Below are 23,404 nucleotides of genomic sequence, written 5' to 3'. Positions count from 1 at the left end.
ATACCCTACTCCTGTGTTTTGGTGGATCTATGTATGAATGAGCTACAAGTGTGAGCTCTCTTCTCCCCCGTTCTAAGTTCCTAATCTTGAAAAGAATCAATCCCCTTTACCCCATGGGCAAGGTCCTCCTTTTATACTTCAAGGGGATACCACATGCACCCTTCTCTTTCCAAACTGGACTGTTCTTTTTCTCTAGAATGGGCGGAGATCAGCACGGTTGCTGTTCGAATGACACTCCGATGGGACTGCCCATACCTACCTCCACTTCCGCCGGGGGTGAGCGCGTCGTGGGAACACGGCTGTGCGCTGACGATATGATTAGTGTCAGACCGGTCACAGATCGGTCATTCTTGTCCACCGCGTGTAATCTTGGCAACGTGCATGTTTGCCCTTCTTCACACAACATCTTGCCTGTAATGGTTAGGATGAAGCCTGGCATATATCGACCGGGGCTAACGTGTCATCTCTAAGAGATAACACGCTTAACTCCGGCTTGAGACGAGTGCATAGAGGCTTTCGTCTTGACGGGACGGGGCAAGGCGTGCGCCAGACCGCCAGTTGCCACCTAACCCGTGATCTGACCGGTCTGTGACTGATCACAGACCGGATAAAGGGACGCGCTGTACTGCGCTGCATGCAGCGTGACGCGCTTGACCAGACTGCAATAAATGCTGTTAGGTGAGCACAGCTGTGCTCACTTATCCTATATATATATGGCGCAGATTTCCTTAAGGGGTCGGGGTGCCTCGGCCCTCGGGGCCGGGGCAAGCGCAACCCGACCCCCCCCCCCCTCGGGGGAAATCAGGAGGAGGGCGGACACCTCACCCTCGGGCCCGACGTCCCCGAAGGTGCCAGGCTACGTGGGCGATTGTGTCTGCCTCAAGCCTCTGGTCATGATACTCCCGGTCCCATATCACCGACAGTGTCCATAGCATTAAATAAGTTGCCACCTAGGATTAAAAAAAATGATGTAGCAAGTGAATAAATGAGAAAAAGAAGGAAACCAGGTCTTGCATGAGACATGGTTTCTACACAACATTCAAGACATCATGTGAGATAAGTAACATTAAATTTAAATATGGAAAAGTGGTGTTTGAATTGAAAGAGTGGTGTCTAGTACTAATTTCTTGATGATGTGGAGTTTATGAAAATTATATCTAGTGTTTTGGGTTGGGACTGGCCTAAGCCTTAGTAGACCCAACTTTTAGTGTAGAGCATAGGTATCAATCTTTACTAACGTGGGTTCCAGCTCATCTTTTTAGCGGCACGCAAATTGAGATGGGTCATTAATGCATGATTAATTAAGTGTCAGCTATTATAAACTTAAAAAATATTTGATTTTTAAATAAACTTCTATATCGAAGATTTTTGCCAAAAGTTCATCATTTAGCAGTTCAAAAAATGTATGCTAAGAAAAAGAGGGAGTAGCTAACTCCTAAAGGTATATACGAACTTAGGCCCTGTTTGATTCAGCTTACTATTATTATAATCTGGATTATTATGAGTAAGCTGAAACAAACAAGTAGATTATTATGATCTATAAGCTAGATTACTATAATCTAATAATCTCCTCTGGAGGAGCTTTTTTCAGATTATTGGGTGGCTAAAGACCCACTATCCTTAGATGCCTCCAATAATATAGAGAAACAAACAGCTCGCAGCTTATTCTATGTCAACTTATTATAATCCAGCTTAGAGTAATCTGGTTTAATAATCTAGATTACAGTAATCTTAAGCTGAAACAAACAGGGCCTTAGTCTAAGGGTTCCTTTGGAACAAAAGAAAAATAGCTTTTGAAGGATTGAAATCCCATAGAAAAGTTTTCTAGGTGCTCTTTTACAACAAAGGAATGGGCATTTGTAATTCCTATAATATTACTTTGGAATGAATTAATTCATGATATTTTGGAAGGATATTTAATTAAGATGAGGTTGAGGGCTTCTTTTGGAACCTAAGAATTGATGAATATCATGCTCTTGTCAAATTGGATGCCAAACACACAAGACTACTATAACTAGTGTCAACATGGAATCTTGAAAGAAGTTTGTTTGGGTAAGAGAGAGAAAGGAAAAGAGTGCATGGGACTTCTCAAAGAAAAACAAAACATGAGCTATGAGCTCATTCTTATTTTCATTTGGAATGAGACATATGAAACAAAATCCATATGGCATTTAAAGTTAAAATCCTTCTATCCAAAAGAGGCCTATACCTTATGGGAAACTTTTCTGGTTTCTATCTCTCTCCTGAAATCCTATATCTAAAAGTCCTCTTCTACTAAGCATCCAAACAATAACGAAAATGCTATCCACCTAGCTCGGAATGGGAATGCTTACCCCACACCCCGCATGATACCATTCTTTCGTAAAAAGAGAAACTCACATGGTTTGAGGAAGGAGGTGAGATGAAGAGTGGGTGGCGCCGCTGCCGTTGTGTGCTCCCTCCCTTCCCCTTACTCCACAACCTCGCCCTTTTCCCTTCCCTTTCCTCCACGGCCTCGTTCGGCACTACCTCGACATTGACGATGAGGAAGAGGAGGCGTTACTACTAGTTGGCACCACTTACGGCCTCCACAAACCTCGTTCGGCGCCGCCTCAATGCCGACGATAAGGGAAAGGAGGCGTTACTGTTGGTCGGCAGTCGGCACTACTTGTGGCCTCCACAACCTCATTCAGTGCTGCCTCGATGCCAACGATGAGGGAGAGGAGGCGTTACTGCTGGTCAGCACCACTTGCAGCAGTGACAACATGGAAGTAAGTCTACGAGGTCGGTGAAGGCATGGAGGTGTTATCTTTCATCCACAGGTTCATAGATCTAACCACAAACTATTTTTCTCTTTATTTCTTGTTCTTCACTTTCTTAGAGGAGGAGGGGGAAGGGGATAAATTTGGGGATGAATTGTTTGGTGGTGAATTGAAGTGGAGAAAGAGAGAAGTAGAGGTATAGTACTGCGTGATATTTAAGAATCGATCTTATATCAGATTTGATACTAGATGGTGCGAGACTTGATACCAACAGATATCGGTCGATATATATGTTGTTTCATCTGTTCCCGTCAAGTATCACCTAATACCTTATATGTACCATTATCATTCAACAAAATCCCATAGTATAACAACCCCTTTTCCTTCTGTCCAGCGGTTTGGATTTCGGCATTCGAAAACAGACCTAAAAAGTTAGAGGTGGAGGTCCTCTCATCTCCCATGAGAGGAAATGATGCCATGATGGATCATCATATCTATGGGACCCCATGCATCGATTACTCTGCAGAAAATGAGTAAGGCCTTGTTTAGATCCCACCCAAAAATTTTTCACCCGTCACATCGAACATTTGAATATCTATATTAAATATATGCTAAAAAATAACTAATTACATATATTGCGACTAATATGCGAGACAAATCTTTTAAGCCTAATTGCTCAATGATTTGACAATGTGATGCTACAGTAAACATTTACTAATGACGGATTAATTAGGCTTAATAAATTCATCTCGCGGTTTACTGACGGATTCTGTAATTTGTTTTGTTATTAGACTACGTTTAATACTTTAAATATGTGTCCGTATATCCGATTTAACGTGCCAAAATTTTTCACCCCTGATCTAAACACAGCCTAAAGCAAGGTGACCATCGGCCCATGGGCCATGATGGGCCTTTTTGGCAGTTCGTAACGGGCTCTTAGGTTAGATCCCACACGGACACAGTACGAGATTTGCTCTGCTCGCTCGTCGGCGATTCTACGCCGCCGCCGCCGCCGCCGCCGTGTTCTTGATTTTTGTCTGCCGCGCAAGGTGAAGTTCCAGCTTCCAAGGCTCGGCTCGATCCGGAAGCCGCCATGCTGCGCCACCTGAAGTCGGCCGCGGCGAGGAGCCCCATGCGCTCGCCGCCGCCGCATCCTCCCTCCGCACCGGCGCCGAGGGACGAGGGGTTCGAGGAGGAGGAGGAGGAGGAGGAGAGCGCGAGGGCCATCGCCGTCTCCGACCAGAGGACCATCTACCTGGTCCGCCCCGCCTTCACTCGCCCCCTCACCCCCTCTCCGATCTCCACGGTCGATCTCATCTGGTGGTGCTCCACCTTCGGGGTGAGCAAACGATTTTGGTCTTTTGGCGTCTCTGACTGCGTGTGTGTGTGTGTCTCTCTCTCCGCATTGCAGGTGAACATGTTCATAGCGAACACGGTGGAGTTCCTCAACTCGTTCGCGGCGCAATGCAATGACAAGCTTTCCCTCCTCCACAGGTAAAATAAAAAATAAAAAATCCCAAATCTTTTGTGTATTCCTAGATATCGCTATAGCTGCTTGTGTGTTACAGTTGTGCTAAGATATGGGTAACTAGGGACATTTAACTTTTTACCACTTTTAAGATGTGCTAATTAAGGATTTGCTACTCGTTGTCTATGACATGTGGACCCTCATATATCTATGACATGTGGGTCTAGTGGTAAATCCTTTATCACCACTCGTAAGAGTGGCAAATAGTTAATTACCCAGGGTAATTATATACGTCGGCACATGAAAAGAAGTCAGTATATGTGTACAATACAGGGAAGCGGACATTGCCTCTAGAGTTCAATGATTCAGGATCACAATCTCATAGCATTATGGGAAATTATTTCTTACCGGAATCATGTGTTGTTTCTGAATAGTATCTTGGAAAATGTTTAAGCTATTTTGATGCAATATCGTGTGGAACTCACAACTCACCGGAATTATGGGAACGAGTTGGTTTTTACAAAATTATTGACCTGCAAGACTCTAAAAGGGATACAACGTTCAATCCTTGTATTTTTCAGAAGGGCATTTTTACTTGGTAGCATCGCAAAAAAGTACAATAGTATTTTTCAACTTGCACTTTTTTGTGATGGTACCTATCTATTTTTTTCTAGGAGGGCTAGTACCATCACAAAAAAGTGTGAATTGGAAAATACCTTTGTAGGAGGCTTGCACATTTTTGCACTATTAATTTCTTATGAATCCATTTAGTTCTCTATTGGAGTAAAATTTGATAATAGCCTGTTCAGGATTTCCTCGTGTTTGTGGAATAAGTGTTGTATTGGAGAATGACATGCTTAACTGGATTGCATAAATCTTCTTTAAGATTTTTTACAAGTCAATTCATGCTGAGCATTAAGGATATCTCTTGTCATTGTTTGCTAAGTGCGAGGAACGTGCTTTCACAACCTATGCCTCTAAACTTATGAATTGGTGTACGACACTAGAGAAAATTGTGTTGTAGAAGTTGTTATTTTTTGTATTGATTACTTTGAAATTTGTACTTCTGTCTTTCTTTTTGCAAATCAATGAGAGAAGGATATGAGAAGCTATTGTTGGCGATTTGGCAATTAGCACAGATTTAGCATATACTCCCTCCGTACTCATAAAGGAAGTCGTTTTGGACAGCGACACGGTCTCCAAAACACAACTTTGACTTCTTGTTTCTATAAAAATATTTATTGAAAAGTGATATATGTATACTTTTATGAAAGTATTTTCAAGACAAATCTATTCATATAATTTTTACATTTTCAAACTCAACAACTTGAGAGTTATTCATGATTTATATTCCCAAGGTTTGACTTAAACATTGTCCTAAACGACTTCCTTTACGAGTACGGAGGGAATATAAAAGATGAATCATGCTGTTTTTGAGAGAAGTTAATGGCTTTCCCATTGCTGTAGAAAATCTAATGCTTGACTAAGCTTTTGCTTGCTTATTACTAAAAGTAGGTCAGCATAAATACTTCTCTGAATTACATCTTGTACCTATCTGATGAAACTATGGACTAATAGACTATCCATTTCTAGGAAAATAGTGAAACTAGACTCATCTCTCAACCTTCTGGAAGCAAAACTACGCAGTATTGATGACACTAATGCATTTGGACATTCAACAAACCAAAAGGCACATGGATTATTCACACAAGATGGAAGATTTGAACCTACAAATTTATTGGGTGAATCCTCTAGGTGAGTCTGTCTTATTGCTATTCATAGTTTCATACAGTAATATATCATTCTATAGCCACATATTGGCATATTTTAATTGGCCTGATAGTGCCTATTCAATTGTTTTTTGTTACATTTGTGACAGTAGTGCACGCTAAATATTGTGAGTAGCATGAGGCCTTGGAAACTACAAATATGTAGTTAGCCATGTCATATTATTCTGATAGTCAATGATATAATTTCCTCTTTGGAATTGTCATTCAATTTTGACAAATAGACCTCTGTTTAATTTTTATAGTATATCCACGGTCATAGTCTTTCAATGATGTTTAGCTTCCTGATGTATATGGATGGGGATTTCTCATTCAAATAGTGCATTTCACAATTAATCATGCCACAACAATAAATATCTGATGAAGTAATTGTTCAGCTCCCCTATTCCATGTTGTTTTTATTCCTTACTAGGTAGGTGCCCGTGCGTTGCAACGGGTAAAAAATATACACCAATTTAAAATCACAGTAAAATGATGTTGAATAATTAAATTTATTATGATGAAAACCTTATTATGGCACGAACAATAATTTCATCACATCCTTATAAGTTTTCACAGGTTACAAACAGCCAAAAAATTCATGAATATAATGGCACAATAGGTCTCTTAGTACCTAATGGCCCTCTTCCATAGATCCTGTACGCACAAATAAATGAAGAATAACTGTGCACTAATGTAGGAACTAAATTAAGCTGAATCAAGTTGTATAGATGAAATAGGTTAATTTAAACCATCAAGATTAATATTTGTAGCATCATGGCTGCATGATCTTCCAAATTAAACCTGTAGCTTCGATTGAAACCAAACCTGTACAAATGGTCTTCCCAGTTAAAGAAATTTCAGGCTGTGCTACTTATTTCAAACTGAAAATTTCCATGCTCCTCGGATTCCGAATTTTTTGCTTTATTCGAGGGTCAGGTTGTAATCATATCAGCACGAATGGCGTCTTGATTGACCTGAGTACCACATGAGATTAAGCAAGGATATCTATATTGCACATGGAGATTATATATAACACTGGAAAAAAGCACGTCGGCAGGGAGGTCAATATTAGTGTAGCATTAGTTGGTACAATGCTTTATTTTGCTCGATCATAGCTATCAATTATTTTTTTTCTTGGTGAATCATGCCACACAGAGTATTGTATATTCGTAAAATGAGCTGATGGCCAGGTTGATTTTATGCTGAGTTATGTTGTTAGAGTTATTGTATAAAACCATAAAAATCTATTTGTTCTAATTAAAAACTACTCCCTCCTTCCCAAATTGATCATCATATAAGTTTATGTACCAAGACCAAGGACAATTTAAATCACATCAATCAAGACACCATGCACGTATTCTCCCACAATGCATGCATCGATTAAAACCCTATGCCAATTACATCATAGCATGCACACATTCTCTCATACTGCATTAATTGTATTTAGATGAAATCTGTGTCCATGCAGTAATATGATGATCAATTTGAGAAATTTTGGATTCTATTACATGATTATCAATTTGGGAAGGAGGGAGTAATATTTAATTAATCATGCGTTAATGAGTCCCTCAGTTTTGCGAGTGCGAGAGATGAGTTCCTCATATAAGTAAAGAAGCAAGCCTGAGAACTGCGCACAAGCTAGTGTAGGAGTATATATTAATGCAATTGATATATTATAAGTAATAATTTTATAATATAATAGTGGATGGCTAGCTAGGTGCTTCAATTAATAATTAATTAACGTACAGTGCCTTGCATTAATCTACAGTACCATGCATTAACATTACCTAGCTAAGTAACCCAAATCGCAATACAGCGCACACATATATATCGATAGTTTTCATGGACTAATTAAGCTAGGTGCTTAACTTACCGGATCGATATCTGTGCTGACAATGCTTGGCGCCGAAGATGACGGCAAGGGCGGTGGCAGCACGGACGGCGGTCGCGGAGCCGGCGACGACGGGAGTGGCGGCGGCGGAGTCGTTGACAACTGTAGTGGCGGTGGAGTAGGCGGCTGTGGCGGAGTCGGCGAGGGCGGAATTGACGGTGATGCATCCATCGTGTGGTGGCCGCGTAGATTGGTTTCGGTGGATTTGGCGGCAGCGGCGGCGCTTGTTTACGAGCCTTGGTATTCGGCGAGTTGTGCGGCAGCGATATGACGAGCAGATCAAACTGAATATCACGACAATGCTTCAGCAAGGAAACAGGGCGAGAAGGGAGATCCGGCGCTGGCGGGGATGTGCGGAGATGGCGCCGAGAGAAACGGTCGAGAGGGAGGGGAGCGGCGATGAATCTGGCGTTGCGGCGCGATGGAGCGGGAGGGGATGGAGCGGCGGCGGCGCATCGTGGTGCGACGGCGAGGCGCGACGAGGGGATGGAGCGGCGGCGGCGGCGGCGGTTGGACGGAGGCGGTTGGATCGGGAGAGCGACGTGGGTTTGGGTTGCGGGCGGAGGGGGGAAGCACAAGCACATGGGGATAACTGATAACTGGGAGCGTTGGATATGGCGATCCAACAGCTCATGTTCCGCGTGTCTTCCAGGGTTGGAGTCACCGCCACCACTACGGAATTTTAAAGTAGTAGAGATTTTTCAAGTGTAAGTTCCTCAAATACGTGAGCGTGTCAAATTACCATATTTTCCTCTTAAAAGAATACCATATATGTGTGATGTGGTTTGCACTATCTGCAGTATGTACTTACGCAACACAGTCACTGCTCATTTTTGTCTATCGGAGGACATGGAGTTGATCAGATCTGTATCAAAATGTGAAGTTTCCATGTTTCACTTTTACATTTGACACTTAGACCAACAACTCTGAATATTGTAAACTATAGAGTTTTCTGACATAAGTTACCACAAGTTTTTATTTTCCATTTATTTTTAAATACTATCGTGACTTGAAATACATGATATACCATTTTCCTTGAAATACATGCCAAAGGCTGCTTGTTTCTTCCTTTTATAGATTTTTACCTTTTCGTTTTGCTTTAAAAGAAGGCCTCAAACAGCAGAAAGAAACACTTGACCTTTCATTGTTTCTTCTGAACATGAACCAGATCCTGAATGATGTTTTGTTTAACTTTGCATTGATCTTATGTTATGTTTAGGAGACTGTACTGGGGTGATGTGGGTGCATTCATTACATTTTTCCAGGCATTCTATTTTCCACCTTGTGCTCCATTTAATCAGCTTTGCCTTTGTCTGCCCTGGGTTGATGATGATTGTCAAGTGATTTGAACTTTTGCTATTTCTGTGAATCAGTCCTGGCAAACTGTTTGTAAAATAATGTGCTTTGCTGTCAACGGTTCTTAATAATGTTCACCATGAAAAAATCGTGTTACACTGATTGCTTTGTGAATTATGTTCACCGTGAAAAAAAATCGTGTTACACTGATTGCTTTGTGTTATGATGGTGTGCATTATGTAGGTCTGGTGATGCTTGATTATGCTACACTGGAAGGCAGGCAGCGTGAGGAATAGCCTACCTGCTGAAGGACATAAGGGAGCTGACATGAAAAGCATGGAAAAAGATGGCCATCTGTGTTGGATCTTTTGGAGCAACAGGTAATACACATGAATTCACTGCACCTACGTTTGGGACCATTCAACATGTGTATGATGTTGCTAGATGTCCTGTGTTCTGCAGTATGTCTATTTACTGGATTGAATGCTCTTAATATGATGGTTTTGATATATCAAATGTTTATGCAGATAATTTTATGCACAAAGAAGCTTACTGGTTTGGTTTGGACAAGTCATGTTCACCTTCAGTCTGTAACCATGCATAAGCTTATCCGGGAATTTTGAGATGCTGCATTGCTCTGTCCTATTTTATCGTCCTGGGAAGGTTTGCCCAAAGGTAGTGAAATTGAAGGGAAGAGTCCAAGAAAAATTTACAGGCATTTTGCCTCCCTGAGAGAGACTGATACCAAAAGTTTGAGATGCAACATACTAAATTTATACTGTACTAACTAGTTTTTGACTACGGCATGTAAAAAACATTTTAGCTGGACAGAAGTCATCAAATTGCTTTAGTTTTGCCCTCGTTACAGAGGTAGAATAGAGTTCTTAAACTGCAGTATTTCTGAAGCACAAAGAGTACGGAATTCAGAACTGATGTTGCCCTTTCAATGAGTATACTCCCTCCGTACTCATAAAAGAAGTCGTTTAGGACAATGTTTAAGTTAAACCTTAGATATATAAATCATTAATAATTTGAAAATATAAAAATTACATGAATAGTTTTGTCTTGAAAAATACTTTCATAAAAATATACATATATCACTTTTCAATAAATATTTTTATAGAAATATATCACTTTTCAATAAATATTTTTTATAGAAACAAGAAGTCAAAGTTGTGTTTTGGAGACCGTGTTACTGTCTAAAACGATTTCCTTAATGAGTACGGGGAGTACGAATTAATTATCTTCTTCGGTCGAATGAAACAAAATATTACAACTGTTTTTTAATAAATAATGTCATTGATTTTTGGTATAACATTATAACATGTAACCATTCATCTTATTCAAAGGTCACTTCTTATTCAAATTTCTTGATATTATACTTTCAACCACACGTCATTTACAAAAAGGGTAGCATATTCTTTCCTCTTGAAACTTAATCTCCGCTTAACTGGCCCTGTATAATTTAGATTATCGACTAGATTATTCTTACAAATTATCTACTTAATACACGATATATTAAATATCCTAAGAAATAAACTTAACCAATAGCTGAAACCAAAACTTTTTTGAGAAAACCTAAATTTAATAGGGTGTAGCAAATATTTGAATAATCTGGTGAAGTAAATGAAACAGAATGGTTTCTTTTTTATGCAGTGAGTAGTCCGTACTACTAAGAATTTTTAGGGATGGACAATAGGTAAATGGAGAAAAAAAGTGGTTGTGAATATGTAATTAAAGGGTTAATTGGAACCATACCATCATAAATTTCCAGGCCATATACTACTATTTACTCCTTCACTAAATTTTTCAAGTTTTTATGACTAAATTGCCCACTCTTCTTCTTTCCCCTCTCCCCTCTAGGCCTCTAGGATGAAGGGAGTAACTTGCAATAATAATGTCATTACTAGTACCAATGTGTTGAAAAGTCAATGGCTAAAAGTATTTATCTTCTATTGAGTACCGCCGCTTCCTTCTTATCCCCCCTTACCTCCTCTTTCTTTTTTATTTTCTAGATTTCTGAGGAATACAATAATGATTTACAAAGGGAGGGAAGGCTTTTCATAGCCGGGCCATATAAATCGCCTTCCTCTGGATCGGGAAATGGTTATTTTGCAGGCAACACCCCACCCGTATTTTGCAGATGGTAGGTAGTTATCTTCTTATGATAAATCGTCTTAGAGGAGAATGAGAAGGGGCTGCCTGTGAAATTGTCATGGTGTAACCCTCTCATCGTCTGCCACAAAACAAAATCCTAAGAGGATTTATGTGTTCCGCCCTACTTTAAAAGAACATACGCGACTACGCGTCGGTCGTCCGACGGGGAGCGAGGGAAATCGGGCGCTGACGTCAGCCCGATTTACGTGCAAAACTATTTTAAACCAATTTTTCTTTTAAATTACTTATCCAAATCATGATCCGGTTGCATCATTAATTCGTTGCAATTAAATCTTCAAAACAAGACCACACATGGATATATTCTGACAAAAAAAAAGCTTATTATTGAATTATTTTTAAATGTTACACGATGTTCTACCAGGTATATCGGAATTGTTTCACTAGATCGAAAATGTTTCACTCGTTTAAATCGGGTGTTGTTTCACCTTATATAAAAACAATATTTCAGCAAATAGCAAAAGAATGTTTCGGTTCACTGCAACATTAGATCTATACATAGTGAAACATTATGAGTATACTAGGTGAAACATTTTTCGGTGGAACAAAAAAAATAAACCAAATTCCCTTAATAGGGGGTTTCCAAAATATGTGGGTTTTTTTTTCAATGGAATGTTTCGTTTACTGCAACATTAGATCTATACATAGTGAAACATTGTAAGTACACTAGATGAAACATTTTTTTTGAAAAAAACAAATCAAATTCCGTTAATAGAGAGTTTCTAAAATATGTGGTTTTTTTTGCAAAAGAGTATTTTAATTCACTGTAACATTATAAATCTATAAATAGTGAAACATTGAAAATACACTAGGTGAAATATCTTTTGTGGAAAAAGAGGAGAGAGAAGTGGGTGGGCCGAATAGGTACGCACGTGGGGAGGGGCGCGCAGGGGTAGCCCGGCAGTGAGCATTTTCGTATTTTTTTTTAAAAAAAATATAAAAACTTTTGCTTGAGCTAGGACAATGTGAGCTTAATGGGCCCTCACGTTCGCGGGCCTTCGTGAGCCGTGACGACGAGTCGATCGATCTCGACTCCGTCACACCTGCTGCCGTGCCGACTGCGAAGAGCAGCGGCGCCGCCGTCGTCCTGCTGCTTCCGCCGCCGCGTCTTCTCGCCCTCGACTCCGCTCTCCTGCGCTGCCCGATTTCCATCCATCCCGCTTCCGCCTCCGGTGAGTGACCACCCTTTCTTTCCAATTCGCCCTAACCTTATCTTTCTCTTCTACTAGATCTGGATGGAAGCTAAGGCTTCTTCTGTCTCTCTCTTAAACCCTAATACTAATAGCAGTTCCTTTCCCCCCCAAATCTGGGGGGTTTCAACTGTACCCCCCGCATGCTCCAGGTTACAGCTCCGTCACTCTTTTCTTGGGGGAAAAGATGAGCAAACTCGCGAATATGTTCTCTGTTCTTAATCTGGATGCTGAGGACGATAGAGAGGAAGGTGCGGAACCACCAACATCCAGCAAGGCCGAAGCTGCTGCTGTTACTAGCAGCACGGAGATTGGTAAGAAGAGCGCTCTATTGCTGTTCCATCCTTTGCATTGTTGAATTGAATTGATGCTCTCTGTTTGTACCAATGTTGATCCTGTCGTGGTGGCGGTGTATTTCGGTGCTGGGTCAATGAAGTGATGTGCTGCTAAATGTTGATCCCGTGGTGGTGGCGGTGTATTTCGGTGCTGGGTCAATGAAGTGATGCGCTGCTGTCAACCATGATGTTTCATAGTGAAATAATCTACTGGTTCTCATGATATCGATTCATCATAACCAAATATGATATTATGTTGCCAGTTTTAGATTGGATTGAAAAAAAAATTGAAACATGAATGTCTGATCTCATAGATCAATAGTCCTAAATCCTGAAATATTGTTTGTCAAAGCATAAAATCAGAGGCTTTTATTCCATTCACCGGTTTGTGAAGCTTTCTAAATAGTCATGCAGTCTTATTCAATGTATAGTGGGTGGCTTATTGAAAACTAAAGTCAATTCTTCCAATGCATTTTTTGTTATAGAAGTCCAAATTACACTGTATCAGAAAGCAATAATGTATTGTTAGGGGACTTGATCTAATCTCCTAGGTCAGTGATAGAATCACGAAAGTCCATAAAAATCTATCCTCTAACAATAGATCAATGACCTATGCATTAACATGCTAACTTGATTTCTGCAGTGACGAATAAATATTTTATTTTAGTTGTTTTGTCTTGTAGGCATAGCACCAATCCTTAATTGCTGTCTCCTCAGGATGAGATTTAAAATTACTTTTACTTTGCAGATAAAATCAGGCTGAATCACACAATGATTGTAAACCACGATGGAGAAAACCTTGCTTCATCATCAAGTGATTATGATAAGCCATTAGTGTGGATAGACTTGGAAATGACTGGTTAGTCTTCTTTTCATAAGCTGTATGTTTCTTTTGAGTTCATTAGATTTTTTTAAATATGCTTAATAAAACTTATTCCTCAACCATGAGAGCTATATTTCCATTATTTATATATAAAGCCTTAACTGTGTTATCTCCAGTTTTCTACACAATATTGATCAAATTGGTTATTAAGCGTTTGAGTTTGCAATGAAATATTTATCATGCTATATCTCTATCAATAAATTATGGCCATGATTTACAACTGATAAATTTTTTCACTCTTTGTAAAGATACATACTACTACATTTCTAAAGTTGATCTGAATTCTGGTGTCATGCACACATAATGGTGGGTTGTATGCTTTGTACTGTTGCTAAACAATATACAGGTCATTACTGATTCACTTGATATTCCTAATTTGTTAAAAAGGAACTTTTCCCATGTTATTTCAGTCTTCCATTCTGAACTGTGGTTTCTTGATTTCACTCTCATTTTTGTTATTGTTCTCTTCTATGTTAAATTTGTAGATGCGTTAAACCAAAACTATACAGTGTACTAATTGGGAGCCTGCTGGTTTTTAATTGTTTAGGTTTGGATATCACCAAAGATCGCATACTGGAGATTGCTTGTATTATAACAGACGGTAAACTTACCAAACGAATAGAGGTGTCTATTGAAACTAAGTGTTTCTGCAATTCTGATTGCTCTATATTAATAGTTTTCTTTGCTCAGAAATACCTAACTTGTAGTGCACCATTGACTTTTGAATTTAGGAAGTGAACAGTTTCTTATAATAATATGTTTCATTGGTATTTACGATGCTCCTTAACAGTTTATTTTTATATGGCTGTGCAATATGTGACTCTTAATCACTATGCAATGATTGCTCGTAGTAGCATATACTGAAACTGGTCTATCCAAGCTCATGGTCTATAAAGATGTTAAAAACTGCTAAATAAGGCTACAAATCCATCAGGACTATCGGAATGTTGAGTTATTTTGTTTTTAGTACTAATTAGCTCGATATGTCTCAATGTAAATCTAAGAATAGAAACAAATATATTCTGAATCAAGATGTTGTTATGTTACGAATATTAGGGTATAGGAAAGATGCAAGGAGATATGCCATAAGATTCCGATAAGTTGGGGTTTAGTCTATGTCTTATTTTTCCAATTCTATTAATCCCATTATGATCCTGGATAACCATGTTGTTTGGCAAATTTAACTTTGTATATCAAGTTTCTAATCTATATCAGTTGATCAATACTGCAATTTGATCACAACTGGCATAGGCAATCTGATTACCTTATTGGGTAGTGATGGTATCTCAAATCCAGAGATATTGCTAAACATAGCTAGTCACTTCTTTGCAGGGTCCTGACTTGGTTATAAGACAGAGCAAGGAATGTGTAAATGACATGAATGAATGGTGCAAAGTTCATCACAGCGCTAGCGGTAAACAGCTTATCTTCCTCAAAATGATATACTTGTGAGCAAAAATCTGTTACTCATGAAACCAATTCAGGGCTGAAGGAAAAGGTGCTGCAGAGCGACATTTCTGAGAATGATGCTGAGAAACAAGTATGCTCTTCTCTTTTAGTACATCTGAATCTCTGAAGGTGCCCTTATAGTTAAGCAGAATTTTGTCCGATAGAAAGAGGCGCCTACTGGCCAATGTATTGTATCGAACTCCTTTACCAGTGTTCAATGGCGTTATCCACCACATATCGCGGTTCAAGATGAGTAGATGACTAGGTGGAACTTTGTTGTGTTGCTAGACAGCAACTACAATCATGAGTTTTGCAAATGAGGATACTGTATACGTGCAGTGTACATGTGACTACAGTGTACAATCATCTTGATATACTAGCCTAGCCTGTGCGTTGCAATGGAAAACAAATTGAATTTCTAGCTTATTAAATCAATTAATAAGCACTTATTTAGTATAAGTAATACCATGATTTTTCTTATTGAACAAGTAGGTGATTTTGAAATTTGGGGGGAGCCAATAGTAGACTTGTTGAAAAGTGGTATAACAGTATAGATTGTGGGGCCCAGATGTTAGTGATAGCGGTGGTGTGGAAATGGACACCACCACTACTAACATTTTAAGTAGTATAGCTTTAGTGAAATCATGTTCTATTGTTGTGCTGCTCTATGTGTAAACTAGGTCTCTTTCAGTCTTTTGATAGTTAATGTATTTTGCCAACATATGTAAGATGAACGATATTTATGATATCTGTTGTGATTTTGTTGCTTGCAAACAATAATACATTATATTACTGCACCATTTGCCATTTATGTTTACCTTTTTTTTCTCCTCGATTGCAGTTTCTATGGAAACTTTACCAAGTTGTGTGTGTAGAACTACCTTTGTGCATGTGTGTGTCTCTGTCTGTGTTGTTACTGTTGCATACAAGCGTTCTTTCTATTTCTATTTTTTGGTCAATTGTACATTTCTGACAAATGTTCAATGCATGTTTTCATATTCTGAATGTTTCTCTTTCCAATGTAAAATTTCCTAATGAAGGTTTCCTTTTGTCAATTATTTTCAGGTGCTAGATTTTATTAGGAAGTATATAGGCTCAGCCACTCCACTGATAGCTGGGAATTCTGTCTATATGGATTTACTATTTTTGAAGGTTAGTAAGAGAAAGCATACACTTAACCTCAGTTAAAAGTGAAATGGTTAGGCAAATGGCCAGGCTGTAATTTTGAAATGCCTTTACGTTGGATTTTATTATGTCCTTATTTGGCCTTATTGAACTGGTTAAATCTGGAGTGAGGCAGGCCAGTGTGCGATTTCGATTTAGTTTATCCTAGATTTATTGGTAAAGAATGAGATCAGAAAATATTATCTGTGCTGTTAAGTTGGAAAGCGTTTTTTTTTTAATATTGCAGAACTCAAGTTAATGCAACACTTTGCAGACTTTACCTTATCTGCATACCAATTGCACTGCAGTGTTATTTGTGCATAGAGCATATATTGCTCAAATAAAACTTACGGACTTTCCTTAAGCCGCCTTCCATATGCAACTTTGTTATCTTCTTTTGGTATATGAAAAATTGTATTCTGATACAATATTCAATGTCCCTTCTATCAGTAATTGCATCTGAGATTTTGTATATTTACATAACTTTTTTTATTATCGTGTTGAAAATGTTCAGTTTAGGTAATATTGAATTTGTATCTAGCAAGCAAAGGTCACCTCTGTCCAACTGACATCACTATAGTAGCCAAATGATTTCACCTTCAGCATTATATAAATAAATTATGTAACCTCAAAGAATGTTGTGAAAAGTATTCCAATATCCTTATGAGCTAGCATAGGATAGTTAGCATTATGAATTTTGTTTTGAAACACTTTTTGAATGACAATTTTCTGTGTTGTTTTGTTTTATAGAAGTACATGCCACATCTGGCAGCCATTTTCTCTCATGTGATAGTTGATGTAAGCAGTATATCGGCTTTGTGCTCCCGATGGTTCCCCAAAGGTAAAATTACTCCGGTATTTATAAATGTAATGTTAATTCTTGCTTTCAGTCTTGTGCTGTGCTTGTAGTCCTCTGCTTCAACAGTTTAATATCTGATTGCTACACTTTTGGGTGTGTGCGATGTGATTTTCCTCCGTGAATTAACAAATTCTGCACTTGACCAAGCTGCTGGCTGACTTATTCTTTAACAACTGAATTCCCACACATTATTGTGGAATTGAAAAAGAGAATCACGTTGTAATTGAGGAAAAAAATATCGTCGATGTATATCAATCCATATACATCGTAGGTAGCTGTTTTAAAAAGTCGAAGTTGATTGAAATCAACTTATTTTCTCCATAGCAGTTTTAATTTCCTTTATTTACAGACCAAAAAGTTACAGAATCTCCACAAAACATAACCTTGCTTTGTTTTGTTTACTGTCCGCAGAAAGGAAACATGCTCCAAGGAAGGAGAAGAACCACAGGGCGATGGATGACATTAGAGAAAGCATTAAGGAGCTACAATACTACAAGGAAAACATATTCAAATCACGGAAATCAAAGTAGCAGCTATGTTGATGTAGTATATATGTGCATCTTCAATTTACCATATGGCATTAGATCGATGGGTAATCCAAGATTTACTGCATTTGTAAGAGAAACTAGTCAGTTCATGAGTTTCCGATCTCATTGTTCCTCAAAATTTATGATGAATACATGTGAAGCAACTGTCAACCAGTTTATATGGACACTTAAGGCGCTAAAATCGTTTCGGCTTATGGTAATCTCTATCAGGGTTTACAAAACCGCACAGTTACCACGGTTACCATGCACGGTAACCTTTTCAGTTTTTAAAACCACGGTATGTCTCGCGGCTACCGCTCGGTTTTAGTGGACCGTGGTAACCACCTTACCGTGGGGGTGCGGTAACCGCGCCAAAAACGGTAAGGGAAACCTTGATCTCTATGACATCGAGATATGCTCAAAAAAATGTTTAGAAATCACAACATTTGCATACATCATAGAACTTGCTGAGGAAAACAGACCGAAAGGCGACCGGAATATCCACTATATAGTGGTTAATATCCACTATATAGTGGCTAATGGGTTGTGTTTACTGTTTGTTTAGAGTAATTTGGCAGCAGTGCACATGGATCCTTAAGAGCAGAAATCACCTTATCAAAGTACCACATAACTTCCTTACAAAGTTAATCACATTTCGAATTCTCATGATCAAATTATAAATCAATCTCCAATTGAAGTAAAATGTTCCAGCTTTGACATCAGAAAGCTACAAAATTGTGAACGACCTCCATAAAGCCTCAGAAACCATCTTGCTCTAAGATTTTTACTCATACCATATGATTATTTTCAGTAAGGTACACAATATGGATACCAAAGAAGAAAAAAAAAAAGCTTCTTGAAAGAGACTTATGACACTCTTGCACCCTGCAAAGTTTTGCAGAAAACCACACCCGCTGAGGTACGCATCGGGTGCTCGCCAAGAAATGCTGTGCAGTTTTCTGATGTCCTAAGATGAGGCTGAACTGATTCCCAAATCTTCTTTTTTTGAACCTAAAAGAACACAACAATCCAATTAACTGCGATGCTGAAAAATACTTTAGTTTGGGATGTGTATAGTATAAAACTGTAGCATAGTTTATCAATACATATACAGGTGAGGTCTGTTAACTAAAATATTTTTCTTAAATTCTACATTAAACTATATCAATTTTCTTGAATTTCATAAGAAATGCAATTGTTAAAACAACAATGTGTTAATCTAAGTTTAAACTACCCAAAGTGTTACCTGATTTGGTGAAGCAGCTTCTGATTGGCGATCCTTTCCATCTTCAGTACCAAACCATACCCTTTCACCTGGAACAGATCCTTCAGGAGGGGTAAGCAATTCGACATTTTCATGAGAAGCATCAGATGCAGCCATAAGCATGCCGTTTGACTTTATCCCCCGCATGTTCCTCGGTTTGAGGTTCGCAAGAACAATCACATTGCTGTCCTGCATGTGTCACAAACAATAGCAGTTGTCATCAGTAGTACGAAAAGAAATAACCAAAAGGACCTACACATTATTTGACTAGCATAGTTTTCGTTCCCGAACTCTGTTAACACTAGGGCTGTACATGCGCAGCCAGATTTGGTGCGAATTGAATCTTGACCAAAATAGAGTGCTAACTTTGCAGAGTAAAGCATCGGGATTTTGGGCCAGGTTAATCCAATCCATGCATTTCCTGATAAATTAAAAATGATTATAACCGATTATCTTGCTCCGCTCTCTGATGCATACCCTCCAGCATACATCTTGGTCCATATACCGATATACGACACTTGGAAGGCACATATTGCTGTTCTGAAATGCACAATCATGCGATCCATGCCAAGCTAAAACATAATTTTGCTCTTACATGAATTTTCTGTAATGCTGAATTGAAATGAGAAATTTTGGATGGATTGAAATGAGAGGTTTCTTTTTATCCATGTAAATGTGAAAACATAATTACGCCGCAGCTGAGTGTTTACTCTCAAAGAATTTCTGTAATGCTGAACTGAAACGAGAAATCTTGGATGGATTGTAATGAAGAAATTTTGCGATCCATGTAGTGCGTAAGCTTTTGGATATATGTTTTTGTCAAACTTTTGTGCTTGGGAGATGTTTCTAGTTGTTTCTTTCTTTTTTGGTTGTGTGCATTTTATGCAGAGGCCGGGGTTGACTCAGTTCGATTGATCATCTCGATGTAATTAACCGAGTCTAAATAAAGCTTCTTAATTACGCCACAGTGAGTGTTTTCTCTCAAATAATTTTCTGTAATGCTAAATTGAAATGAGAAATCTTGGATGGATTGAAATGAGACATTTTTGTGATCCATATGCTATGCAAAAGCATAAATACGCCGCGGTGAGTGCTTACTCTTACATTGAATTATCTCTAATGTTGAATTGAAATGATAAGAAATCTTGGATGGATTGTGTGTATGGTTAGACCTGGAGCTGGTCGATGGGGAGGTAGTTGACGAGGCCGCTGCAGATGGTGCGCGGCTGCTCCTCGCCGACGTCGACCTCCTCCACGTACAGCGTGTCCGCCTCCGGGTGCCGCCACGCCTTCACCACCCGCCCCACCCGGATGTCCAGCAGCGCCGCCACCTCCTCCACGGGGGGAACCTCCGCCTTCTTCTCCCCCTCCTCCCCTTCCCCCTCCGCGGCCGCCGCCTGCGGGGCCGGCGCGACGGTGGCGTCGGAGCAGTAGCAGAGGACGGAGGCGGATCTCGCCGCCGCCAAGAACGAGACGGGATGCTTGCCGCTGGCGGCGACGCTGCCCCGGGTTCTTGGCAGGGCGGGGAGGGATGACGACGAGGAGGGGGCGAGGAGGCGGCCGCATGAGGCGAACGCCATTCTCGCTGCCGCGGCCATCATCGTCGTGTTCGTGGTGGTGCCGTGGTGGTGGTCTCAGCTCGGGCTCCGGCCGCGCGCCGCCGCCGCCGAAACGAGAGAGGGGTGGGGGGTATTATCGGATGAGGCGGATTGGGGAAAGGAAGGGAAGGGCCCAAGTATTCCACGTAGCGAGTTCGCACAGCCCGGTGGCCCACGAGAAAATGGACATTTAGCCATCTTCAAAACACGGTTTCGCTAGAATACACCAATATCAAGGCGGCGCAACTCGCTGGATTGCCATTTTCTCATTTTCTCTTAATTCCGAAATCATTTTGCCTCTTCTTTGTGGTGATTAGACGGAAATGCCCTTGGGGCCAATGGCAGGTCCATCTCTTCTCTTTCTTTCTCTCCTTCGTTTTGTGCTGCCGGCGGAGATGGTCGAGCGCGGCGAGGTGGTCGTCATCGTTGCTGACGAGGGCGTCGACCTGTCGGGGATGCGGCGGAACGAGTTGGCGACGACGGTGTGGGACAGGGCGAGGCCGAGCAAAGGCCATGAGGCTTGGTTGATGGCAGCGATGAATAAAACGTCTCAGCGGCGGCTCTGAGCTCCGGCGAGACGACGCCAACTCATTCAATTCGATGTGAAGCCATGCATGTGCATCCATGAGGTTGGTTAGGTCCCAGGGATGGTGCATGCGCAAAGAATCGACGAGGAGGTCACCGGAGCGGAGGGAATCGAAGATTGACGCCGGCGGCCGAAGTTGGAGAAGACGATGTCAATCTCCCTCCTCGATGCTCCATTCTTCTCGGTTCTTGAGGGGTTTTGAAGAGGACCTCAAGGAGGAGTTGATGGCGCGGTGGCTTGCTCCGGGATGGATGAGGATGGCCGGACGTCGACGATGCCGAAGCGGCGGTGCTCCGGAGCGCGCTCCAGGACGACGATGGCGCGGCGGTGTTCCCGTTGCTACAATGGATCAAACGCGATGGCGTCAAAAGAAAGTTTGTTCGGCAAGATGAGTTGAGTATGGAACGCAAAAGGGACAAGGACGACCGTGGCTTGGTGATGAATATGATCATCGTCTTCATCTCCGCCGGCGATGGGATTGAGACCAAAGAGGCAGCCCATGCTTGTTCTCTCGATGTGGTCAGCAGTAGGTTGGAGAGTGAGATGGGGCGACCGAGTTGGGAGAAGACAATAGCTGCCGCCGCCGCCGCCACTCAATATGCCGGCGAGGCCATGGCGTTTTGTCCCCTGCTCACCACGCTCACCAGGAAGGGTAATTTCGTCTCATCATCTGGTGGAGGAGAGAAAATGATTTCGAAAATGCATGGCAGTGAGTGCGCGTTTCATATTGGCATTTTAGTGAAACGCGTTTTCAGAATGGCATTCTAGCGAAACCATATTTTGAAAGTGGCTAAATGTCCATTTTCTCGTGGCCCACGTGGGATCAGATCCAGTCGAGTACACATAAATCCGAAGGTTAACATATATCAGTGATAAAGGCACGGTGCAGTTACTGCAGAGTATCTTAATCTGTCCATGTGTGTGAAATAATTCTGAAATTCTACTGTTCTTTTCTTTTTCTTGGCTGTGTAATTTTCTACATTTCCACTAGTTATCGTATATATGGGGGTGTTTCGGGAGAACGTATGCACACCGACTAGTGAATCTTACGGAAAATTATATAAAATATCAAACACCTATTTCCTATAGTATTATGCATATGTGTGAAATTTTATCTTCAAATTAAGCCGTAACTTTTTTTTTAATTTTTGTTACGGCTAAAATATGATGAATTTGAATATGAGACTTTGAATATATGTGCAATACTATTAAGAGCACATATGCAGTTTTTTTTATTGATTTTTTCGTGATATTTGCTAGTTGGTGTGTACTGCACGGGAAAATTTTGTAAAGCTTGCGTACATATTCCCGTGTTTGAGAAAAACATAATATTGAGAAGATACGCAAAATGAAATGAACTATTAGCTCATGATTAATTAAGTATTAATTATATTAAATTTGAAAAATAAATTAATATGGATTTTAAAAAAACTTTTTTATAATTGTTTTTTCAAAAGACGCATCGTTTAGCATTATCAAAAAATGTACGTGCGGAGAACTAGACAAATCTTCACTCTTAAAATCATACTACTAAATTCTTGCATGTGGTTTCATCACTAGGGTTAGCAAATGTGATGATGCATTGGAGAATTCTAATATATATATATATATATATATATAGACACACACACATAGAGAGAGATATCAAGATAATGCAGCAGGGTTGGTTATCTAATTGGCTAGTCAAACATGAGGTGCTTCATAGATGTTTGGGCTTCGATCATCGAGGAACAGAGACTTTACAAATAAAAGCAGAGGATTGGGATTCCATTGCTGTCATTTTATATGTATATGGTTACAATTATTTACGTTTCCAATGTGCTTATGACGTTACACCCGGTGGATCTTTAGCTAGCGTGTATCATCTTTATGTGAATACAGTATGGTATAGATAACCCAGAAGAAGTATGCATAAAAGTCTTTGCCCAAAAGGATAATCCTAGAATCTCATCTGTCTTCTGGATTTAGAGAATATATATATATATATATATATATATATATATATATATATATATATATATATATATATATATATATATATATATATATATATATGTTCATATTGAAATTGAAGTCTGCCGTGCGCTCGCTGCTCCTGTTGCCACTCTGGTTGGTCGTCCACTTGTCTGGATCCGAGCCCGGTGACGGTAGGTGGGACTAGAAATATTTTATTTACCCATGGGACCCACTTATCTGTAACTATCCCTAT

The 23,404-nt window shown here is 40.0% G+C and overlaps 3 protein-coding genes across 5 annotated transcripts; 2 read left to right on the top strand and 1 right to left on the bottom strand.

The window, feature by feature from the left end:
• The first annotated feature begins 3,684 nt into the window (after positions 1-3,684).
• On the top strand, positions 3,685-10,112 carry LOC4335425 (uncharacterized). Of its 2 annotated transcripts, none has more exons than XM_015778743.3 (5): positions 3,685-3,999; positions 4,153-4,235; positions 5,803-5,964; positions 9,409-9,545; positions 9,693-10,112. In XM_015778743.3, the coding sequence occupies exons 1-4, from the start codon at positions 3,835-3,837 to the stop codon at positions 9,422-9,424; spliced, it is 426 nt and encodes a 141-aa protein (XP_015634229.1). In that variant the 5' UTR covers positions 3,685-3,834; the 3' UTR covers positions 9,425-9,545; positions 9,693-10,112. The 2 variants fall into 2 exon arrangements, with proteins under 2 accessions (XP_015634229.1, XP_025880310.1); XM_026024525.2 differs by having other exon boundaries at positions 3,685-4,047.
• Positions 10,113-12,342: 2,230 nt separating this feature from the next.
• Positions 12,343-17,962, top strand: LOC9270337 (oligoribonuclease). Of its 2 annotated transcripts, none has more exons than XM_015778400.3 (9): positions 12,343-12,512; positions 12,690-12,844; positions 13,614-13,724; positions 14,296-14,372; positions 15,081-15,162; positions 15,233-15,288; positions 16,263-16,349; positions 17,112-17,202; positions 17,632-17,962. In XM_015778400.3, exons 2-9 carry the CDS (start codon positions 12,718-12,720, stop codon positions 17,748-17,750), a joined length of 750 nt encoding a protein of 249 aa, XP_015633886.1. In that variant the 5' UTR covers positions 12,343-12,512; positions 12,690-12,717; the 3' UTR covers positions 17,751-17,962. The 2 variants fall into 2 exon arrangements, with proteins under 2 accessions (XP_015633886.1, XP_015633885.1); XM_015778399.3 differs by having other exon boundaries at positions 12,683-12,844.
• Positions 17,963-18,341: 379 nt separating this feature from the next.
• Positions 18,342-20,717, bottom strand: LOC4335424 (uncharacterized). The gene is made up of 3 exons (XM_015781093.3): positions 20,184-20,717; positions 18,994-19,200; positions 18,342-18,758 (listed from the first exon to the last, which is right to left on the bottom strand). The coding sequence occupies exons 1-3, from the start codon at positions 20,610-20,612 to the stop codon at positions 18,615-18,617; spliced, it is 780 nt and encodes a 259-aa protein (XP_015636579.1). The 5' UTR covers positions 20,613-20,717; the 3' UTR covers positions 18,342-18,614.
• Positions 20,718-23,404: the final 2,687 nt, after the last annotated feature.

Source organism: Oryza sativa, chromosome 4, assembly GCF_034140825.1.
Source record: "Oryza sativa Japonica Group chromosome 4, ASM3414082v1".
Lineage (NCBI taxonomy): Eukaryota > Viridiplantae > Streptophyta > Magnoliopsida > Poales > Poaceae > Oryza > Oryza sativa.
Note: the sequence above shows the minus strand (reverse complement) of the source record. Positions and strands in the feature narration are given on the sequence as shown.